This window comes from Mytilus californianus, unplaced genomic scaffold, assembly GCF_021869535.1.
Source record: "Mytilus californianus isolate M0D057914Y unplaced genomic scaffold, xbMytCali1.0.p SCAF_11, whole genome shotgun sequence".
NCBI classification, from domain to species: domain Eukaryota; kingdom Metazoa; phylum Mollusca; class Bivalvia; order Mytilida; family Mytilidae; genus Mytilus; species Mytilus californianus.
In genome coordinates this window covers 417148-426733 of record NW_026262593.1, presented here as the reverse complement: position 1 = coordinate 426733, position 9586 = coordinate 417148, and the positions used below count along the sequence as shown (strand labels likewise).

At 32.5% G+C, this 9586-nt stretch overlaps 1 protein-coding gene across 5 annotated transcripts; it reads right to left on the bottom strand.

The window, feature by feature from the left end:
* Positions 1 to 1302: 1302 nt before the first annotated feature.
* Positions 1303 to 9567, bottom strand: LOC127719312 (uncharacterized). 5 transcript variants are annotated; one of them, XM_052225367.1, is made up of 4 exons: positions 9487 to 9567; positions 7625 to 7780; positions 5984 to 6060; positions 1303 to 3327 (listed from the first exon to the last, which is right to left on the bottom strand). In XM_052225367.1, the coding sequence occupies exon 4, from the start codon at positions 3290 to 3292 to the stop codon at positions 2294 to 2296; it is 999 nt and encodes a 332-aa protein (XP_052081327.1). In that variant the 5' UTR covers positions 3293 to 3327; positions 5984 to 6060; positions 7625 to 7780; positions 9487 to 9567; the 3' UTR covers positions 1303 to 2293. The 5 variants fall into 5 exon arrangements, with proteins under 5 accessions (XP_052081327.1, XP_052081330.1, XP_052081326.1 ...); XM_052225370.1 differs by having other exon boundaries at positions 7653 to 7780; XM_052225366.1 differs by lacking the exon at positions 5984 to 6060.
* Positions 9568 to 9586: the final 19 nt, after the last annotated feature.

The following is a 9586-nucleotide window of genomic DNA, read 5'->3' as shown; positions in this document are numbered from 1 at the left end:
TTACCTTCACCAATATGGGTTCCATTATAGTAAATAAATAAATGTGAAATGCACTGACACATCTCGATTAATTTTCTCAAAGACACAGAAAACACTTATCGTGGTGTTTACCCAATGCTCCTTTAAAAACTACTGTCCTGTCTCCTACTTCCAGTGGGTCAACTTATTTAGAATTGAAAAATCTGTATTTTCATATAGAAAGTCGATCCCTAAACGCCAACATTATATATCAATATCTGAAATAATCTGGCTTTGTTGTGAAAAAGTTTACTCTTATAGCAATCTCCCGTTTCCTCGGCAAATAAGGCCAGTCGTCACTGTTATTGTGAATATACTTACTCTAGGGGTGGAATAAACAAGGTGTTGATTCTTAAAGATTTAAACAGTCTGTTAAATAACATATTATATGCAATAGCAGTAGAGAAAAGTAACGTTTGATGATTAGTTCCTTATGTAAACGTTAAGACATAATGAAAGAATCCGGTTAAATTTTTCCTCATCAATAAATGACTAATGTAGGTACAATAAACTTGTTACACGAAGGATAAATCATACTTTTTAAAAAGAAGAAACTCCGATTGAAACGCAAAAGTTTCTAGATTTGAAAGAATGAGATGCTTGATTTCTTGATCGTGAAGTCTGGAGTTTTTCAAAAAACAATTAGCATTCCTATTAGAACTAACTATGCATCACTTATTTCGCACTTATTCCTTTATTGATATGACGCTGACTTCAAACTAGATTTTCAGAAAAAATGAAAAGAAGATAGCATCATCTTTAAACGTAACTTTAAATATTTTCAAGATTAGTTATTATGTGAAAGTACCATTTCAATATTGTAATATTCCAATAACGACTGCATATGGAGCAGATATACGATATTACACAACTGTTTTCATCATAGCTTCTCTGGAAGTTAAAGTTATCCCTTTTAAAAGCTTATGAGCTAGTCGAGCGTTACCGAATATATGATAACCACGTATATGTCCCAATGCAGGAAGTCATAACCCCGTCTTTTGATTTTTTTCAGTCTTTACTTTTTATGAATGGTTTTGAGGACTTTTGTTTGCTTTCTCGTTTATTTTCTTAGACGCTTATTTGCTGGAAATTATTTGAAAGTTGAACCGTTGCTGCGCACTTATTCTGTTGCTAGGTTTTTGATAATCATTGAGTAAATTTCAATTTTACATCATTATTTTGATAGAACCACATATTATTTCGTATACATACAAAAGCCAGTAGAAGTTAAATGGTTAATTATACCTCAGTTACATCAGACTAAAGTATAGAAACTAATGCATCTACAACTTAAAACTGTAAAACTTATTAAAATCTAATGCTCCTCATTATAACACATGACTTCAACATTGTTCAAGGTACAGAGGTTACAAAAGGACAAACATATCGTCCTCAATCTATAATTAATTGGCAAAAGTATCCTCATGTCATTAAAAGAGAGGCGAAAGATACCAAAGAAACATTCAAACTCATACAAGTCGACAATAACCTGATATCGCCATTAAAGATGATCTTTCATCCCATTGAATCAATGGCAGGAATTTTATAAAAAATCCCTTGATTCTTCATTAGATAAATGTATGAATATAGTAAATATTTGAATATCTCATTTTGAAAGTAATTTGGAAACCACTGACAAACACAGCAAACAGCATGTGGCGGTGGTGTTATGATGTCAATACTACACGGAATGTCTTAAGAACAAATTCATAAATTCTTCCAAATTTAGGTCCGTGCGCTTCACAGAGAGTCAGATAGTGAACACTGATATTATTGCAACATCCCAGCTTGCCTCTGAACATTTGTTAGTCCCTACAACGTATTGTCTCTCTGAACGACAAACAAAAGAGTCAACTTGACCTTGGACAATAAAGCCATGATTTAGATATAAGTCTATAAATGGCTAGTTTGTTTTGATGGTACAATTATCTTACCTTTTGTTATTTACTGTTTTTGTTAAACCTTATGCATTCTTACCTTAGAAAAGAAAAAAGATAAAAAAAGTAAAATAAATCAAGTATAGCAATAATGTTAGGGTATGAGTGGGGATAAGCTCATCATAGTTTTGACTATATTAAACTAAAAGAAACAGACAGTGATTGCGTCAGATTATTCAAATTAGTCGTTAAACTTTTCGTTCAACGACCTGTATCATATTACTTGTTACGTTCACCTAGTCAATTTTCAGTTGATGCATAATCAATCAAAAGCATTGTTTTGTGATTGCAAGCTACTTAAACCACATAGATATTGACTTTAAGTGGTGTAATATCAGTTATTTTATAAAAACATGAACCCGTTGTTTTCCTTTTCCTAAATAATATTGATTCCAATTCGTAGTCAGATAAGGATATCTCTTTTTTCCATAACACCTGTGTGCATTAAAGGCTAAAAAATCATGATTGATATCATAAAGTACACCAAGTACAAGTGAACCATTGTTCCTTGTTACACACCATGCTCTAGCAACTACAATTAAATCACCCCATGGATTTAAAGCATCCCCATACCTTCCTAGTCCTGAGTGTTCGATCGAGCTAAAAGATACTACTGCATCGAATAATCCTAGTGTGTTATCTAAGTACTGACGTCTGTATTCCGATGGAACTATTGTTGTTATTTGCTCATGCTCAGACTGTATATGGCCATATTCAAGTGTAACGATATTATTCGCTCCCGCCTCTAGTAAGCATGCTTCAACCCATGGCTTTTCCGACCCAATAACTAAGACGCGTCCGTTTTTTACACCCGGTGCATGTTTAAGTCCATCTCGTAATGCATTTGTTTCAGATATACCATAAGTACCGAACAACTTTCCTACTTTTGCTTTTGATAAATACCCATTGATTAATGGTCTTGTCCAAACAGGAGTTTTAGCATTATTTCCAAGATAAGGCTGATGAAAATAGGTTTTATAAACCTGTATTTGTCCTCCCATAGTAAAATCTAGAAGAAAAACTTTAGGAATATTTCTTGGAGCCGAAGGAAACCCGTGCATTGAATCTACATACTCATTTTGAAATAATGCTTTACAGTTAACCGTTGAAATAATTTTATTAAAAAACTTGTCCGGATAACCAACACGGGATGTATTACAAAGTTCGCCACAGATCTGACGCACATGTTGTATTTCGTCTATATAGGTCAAAGGTTTCGTAAATGTTTGTTCTCCACTGTGTCCAATCCTTACGTTCTTTATAAGAATACAGAACGAAATTATAAACATCAGAAACAGTATAGATTTAATACATGTATATACTGAGTAATTGGTCATTTTGGCACAAAATCGACGTAAGTCAGCAGATTAATCTGTAAAAATAAATGACAAAATAAATGCACGAGTACGTAAATGGGAATAAAGGAGTAGGTCCAGTAAGACCCTTTTTTTGGCCCCAAAATATAGCAGTTTTACAAAATTGTTAAAATGTAAACTTTTAGCTATTTATTTGAAAGTAGAATACTTATGTTACATAAATATGGGCTGTTTTTGACAATACAATGCACATATATCGGGCACTAGCATCAATAAGTCATGCTAAATTACTGAAATCTTCACAATTTAAGCATTTGAGTTAAATTTTAGACAGTTTCCGTCTTAAATGGAAGTGGCCGCATTCGTGTTCATTCTTAATATTTAAATGTAAGTTGTATTTTATGATAATACATAACATATATGAAGTTTGAGAGTGAACACGGATGCGGCCACTTTCATTTTTGACAAAAAGCATCTGAAAAGTGACCTATTATGGCATATTTGACAGATTTTTCATATTTAAGCTTGAATTTGAGCGTCTTTAATGATTGAATCAGTTCAAATCTTTCACATAAACTAAATGAATCGACTCAAGTAGACACTGAAGTGTTTAAAAAGTGTCCAAATTTTTTCATCAAATGAACCTGAAATTTGAGGCCAAAATCGGTCCTTACCGGACCTACTCCTTGCTGTATTAAATCCACTGAAACTGATTTCAATTCTCAATCTTCAGTTTTCTGTGACGAGTTTTGTAGATTTTTTTTTTGTCCTTTTGTCGTTTAAATTTTGGAAACGATGTTCACAATCTTTATTCTACTTATAGAATCTTATTGACACTCAAGCTATCATCTATCTCGCTTTTATTGAATTCGCAGTTTACAGTCATGTGTTGAAAAATTATGACATTTAAACTGACATAATTTTATTATCAAAGGACACATGCATAAAGCAGTTACTTTTTTAAAGATGAATTTTGAGCAGTCCGTTTTGTATTGTATCTAATATAAAACAACATAAGCATATTTTGCATTGAAATAGAATAAGTTCAGTAGTTCAATCTTTTTCCATTCAGCTTTCGCTGATATTTTTAGTCAGTTGAAAGCTGAAAATGTAAATATTGATGCCAAAAGCCAGAACCTTGACATTTGATTTCTTTGGTCATCTATAATTTTGACTCGAGTTAATTCAATATCTTCAAATTTGTCTAGTTCCTTGTTCTTGCGATACTTAGCAAAATAAAAAGAGACGGAACTGATATTTCGATGAAAAACTGACAGAGCCATGACAAAACACGACGAAAAGACAAACAACTCCACAACACACTATATAGACAAATAAAGATTGATTAACACAAACCCAACCATTAACCACGATTGAACTCATGTGCTACAGAATTCCTGCTCCACATGCAGCACCTTTTGTTTTGAACATGCAAGTACAAATCTCGTGAAAAGTCTAATTCGGTGGTGTCCCAATCGCAGAAAAGAGAGCAGGATTGCGGTTACGACAATTGAAACATATCAGTTGTCATCTGTGACAAGGATATTTCAACAACGGTCAACCAAATTGTGCATGCGTCAGTTAAATTTAAGAATGTATAACATCAACCACACAATTTTGAACCCTTAATTCAACAGCGTCCTTGTAAGCAGCAACCCTTCATCAAGAAACTCAAGATACATAACGGAAACTTTGCAATATTTATCAACTAAAAGAAAAACAAGCGTGTTGCCGTATCTGCAGGTTAAGACCTTTTTCATATTACTTTTATCTTTCTCTAAAGTCTGACATTTGTACTCTAAAGTTTATAAGTGGTAGATACGAACTTCTGCATAATAGGGTTTTTCTAATACTTTAAATAACCTGCAGTGATCACACTCGTTGGAACTAGAATAGATATAGGAAGATGTGGTATGAGTGCCAATGAGACAACTCTCCATCCAAGTCAAAACTTATAAAAGTAAACCATTATAGATCACAGTACGGTCTTCAACACGTAGCCTTGGCTCACACCGAACTGTAAGCTATAAAGGGCCCCAAAAATTACTAGTGTAAAACCATTCAAACGGGAAAACCAACGGTCTAATCTATATAAAAAACGAGAAACGAGAAACACTTATGAACCACATCAACAAACGACATTTACTGAACATCAGATTCCTGACTTAGGACAGGTGCAAACAAATGCAGCGGGTTTAAACGTTTTAATGGTACCAAACCTTCACCCTTTTTCTGAAACAATAGTGTAACATCAGAACATAAATTTGACCTATGATACAATGTAAATACAAAATAAATAAACTAAGGGAATAATGATAAAAGTAACATGTTATATCGGTATGAAATGTTAAACAATTTAAGAAAAACAATATGCCCGAATAAAAATATCAGCCATTTGCAATAACTTTAAGGTAAATGAAAATAATATTGTTGTTAGGTATACGTGTACAGTTCCAAAAGAGAAAGGAAATATTTTTACAAAATAATAGTTCATAGTACGAAGTGAAAATTTATAGTAATACCAAACACTTATCAAAGCTGGTATATAGACCAGATATAACCTTGAATAACATTAAATAACAAAAAAAGCATTATAATTAGTATCAAATGCATTAATATACCCTTGAGTTGAAATCTACTCACTAGGTATGGTTCATTCATTTCATTTATTATGTTTATTTCCTCTGTTCAAAAATTCATGTGTATACTTACAGAAAACGTGTTCGTTACCTTTATTAATATGATATTAGATAGTTAAAATTAGCCACCATGCAACCTCTATTCCAACCCTGTCGAATAAGTATGTTATTGATATTTTATTTGTTTCTTTAATATTTTGCATTAAACTGATTATCATTACAAGAGACATATGCTACATGTTTTAGTGATGAAAGTTTTACCAATGTTAAATAGAATATAACTGATTTTCATTGTAAAAGACTACACAAATTACTGTCTTGTTCTGTGCATGTTCGTTACGTTTTAAAATATTTGTCAAAGTCAGAAATGCAAACGTTTAATAATAGATGTCTTATCTGGTCTGATGTTATTTACACAAACACTTTCTGTATCTTTAAAAAAAACATCGCTGGCGACGCGGATTTGTCATAAAATTTGTAGGACTATTGAAATGAACGGCATAAATTGTTGGCAACTATCGATAACTGGCTTTGATTTCAATACATCAGGCAGTTTTTTTTTTATGAATTGTTTTGCATTTGGCATGCTAGGGCTTTTCATATCTTACTTTGAGCAACATGAAGGTCGCTGCATGTTCAGCCGAATCTATTTACCCTGTGTATCTGTGAACACCCCTTGTTTTGGTGGGGTTCACATTTCTTAATCTGTAGCATAAGGTTCCTTCAAAGCTATTTACCCATTCGGAGTACATGCGATCATCCCTATATTTGGTGGGGTTCACGTTGCTCAATATCTAGTTTTTCACATTTGTTAATTTTCTATGTTATCAATAATTTTGCAGGTCTCTTTATGTCTTACAAGTTTTGATTCTGTAGTTGGTATGTTCAACCTCTTTTTTACTATAAATGTATGAAGAAGAAACACGCGTCTTGCCAAAAATTTATGCTTGTTAAGGAAGTAGATTTCCGAAAATTGATTCAGTTGGATTGTGGGTGATTTTGTGGTTTCCTTTTGCAGAAATAGATAAATAACCTCAATAAAAAATTAACGTCAACTAATAATGATATTAGCTGGGACAAAAACAAGTTCCTTGCCGATTTTTTTTTAGATTATGTTTGATATGACAAATAAGGCTATTATGGTTGTTGTGAAGAGTGATTTTGCGTCTTAATATGTTGATAAATTATACTTTTAAATCTATGGGGTCTTCTTAAACGATAAATTTGTTCGTGCGTGCGTTAAGTTAAATAGGGTCCAAGTTCACCTACGTACTGAATACCGCAGCCCTGTTTGTTTTAGGTAAGTAAAAGATAAGATTCAAAATTAAAGGAAATGGTTCGACCATTAAAAGTGGACCTTACCGTATTGTTGGTAGAAAAACGGGGACATGTAAGTCATTTTGTTTGCATGACACTTATCGATAGAAGGGCAACCGAGATGTTTTATTATTGAAAATGTTAGCAATTGTAGTGTTTTCAAATACGTAATTTTGAAGCTTCAGACGTGTAGATATTCTTTGAACAAGTTTGGGTTTAAGAATTTTTCTGAGCTTCATATTGTTATCCGTACTTCCAATTGATGTCTGACTGAATAAAAGAAATATGGGCGGAATAACAAAATATGAGTTTTAAATAAATATGCCTAAAGTAATGAACATAGAGAAATTTTGTATTTATCTTCTCTTTCAATGGTCACATTACATTAAACACACACATTATTCTAATCATAACTCCTCGATAACCTGCATCAGGTGTGGGAGCTGTATAGTTGCTCATCTCGCGACTGGTTTCTAATATGCTGATATGCCTGTAGGACATTTTTCATGTAGTTTCTTAAGTGTTACTATAGATTATGACTTTATGGCTTATTCTGAAAAATATAAACCTTTGGCAATTTATAATTTGGATTTGGAAATACAAAAACTACAGGTAAATTAAGGTAACAGTAGTTTACCGATGTTAGCAGCTCCCCGATAAAATAAAAACAACTATCAAAATATGATAGAAATGGCCAGATAGTTAGCTTATAAGTGTTTTGTAAGAAACTTTCGACGATCACAATGGAACTCGAAATGACGTGCACATAGATGAAAGTTTTGAAAAATGTTTTGTATTTCAACTTTATATCTGAATCATGTAGCTGACGTTTATATGATTCTCGTACTCATACGTGAGGTCCAAAGATATAGAAGTTTAGACCAATGATACCTTTTTAATAGAAACAACACGGTTACTTTAATTCCAGCTTCTGGGTGTTAATGATTGATGATTGTTTTGATAAAAGAAAAATAGAGAAAAGGACAGTGTAAAGAGACGAATTTGATGATATATCAGAATTTAACAAAAACACAAACAACAAAAGACCAATGGGTTTTGTTAAAGTGAATGGAAAACAATAAATGTTAAAGATAAACTTAATTTCAGGAGCACAAAATTGGTATAAAAAAATCTTCATATTGTATTCTTTTTCATCAAAAATAAGTTGATATAGAATTGATTTCAAAAAATGTTGTGTCCTATATGACTATAAGACTTGACGACCTTGATTCAAGCAGCAACGTTATATATCAACAGTTAAATGGTAAAACATTTCACGCCATATTATTGTCCTTTGTCCTCATGTGTTATAACAATGAAAGTACCATTGTTTTCTACACCAGATGCGCCTTTCGACAATACATGTCAGTGGTGCTCTTGGCCAAAATGTTTGAAAATCCAAAATTTATTAAACTTATTTTCAGTGTATTAAAGCGAAATCTGTTATGTATCCTTCCCTTTGCAATAGTATAAATTGCATATATTATCAAGAAGAAGATGTTAAAGTGAACAGTGATAATGAGTGTTAATAGAATATTACCTACATGCGTTCGAACATGTTATGAATCTCTGGTAACAAGGGACAAGCGCTGTTCTGAAATATCCCACAAAGAAATGTTATAAACCTGATCGGTTCAGGTTATTCGAAAATTTTCTTTCAGTCAGTATAGACAATGAACCATCCGAATGCATAATGTTTTTAAACTTTATATCTTATTGACTCATTTGATTCTACCAACTCCAGGTAAATGTGCATCAATAATCAAATTCTAACTGTCGAAAAACATATTGAAAAACTGAAATGACAAATGGTTTTTGGAAGTGAAGCGACGTCTCACATTGAGGGCCAAATCAGAATGTTTCCACTTATGGGCTATTTCTATTCACGAACACATTGGGGCCAGTTATGTTGGCAAGTCTTACTTGTTTAAAACTGATGCATTCATAGCAGGAGATGCTTATCTAGTCGACGCATCTAGTCTCGCTCCTTTTGTATTTTATACGATACCCTCAGACTATCTATTTCCTTGACTTGTCGCTTTTAAATCGATCAACCAAAGAATAAAACGATATACATGTATGGAAATTGGTAAATTTCTGTCACATTAATTGAAACAGTTATATATGTGTGTACCATACAAAGCATAAAAGTAACTTTCCTGAAACTTTAAATTTAGAATAAGATTTACTGGAGTTAAATATACATTAGGTCCAGCAAATTGTTCTTCATATCTTGCAAAAATAGAAATAGCAACTTACGTTTTGTAAAGAAAACTTCGACAGGGTAATATGTTTGAGCTTCATAAATAGTAGATACTATAACTCAATATTAAACGCGTCGGTGATTTTAAGTTATATC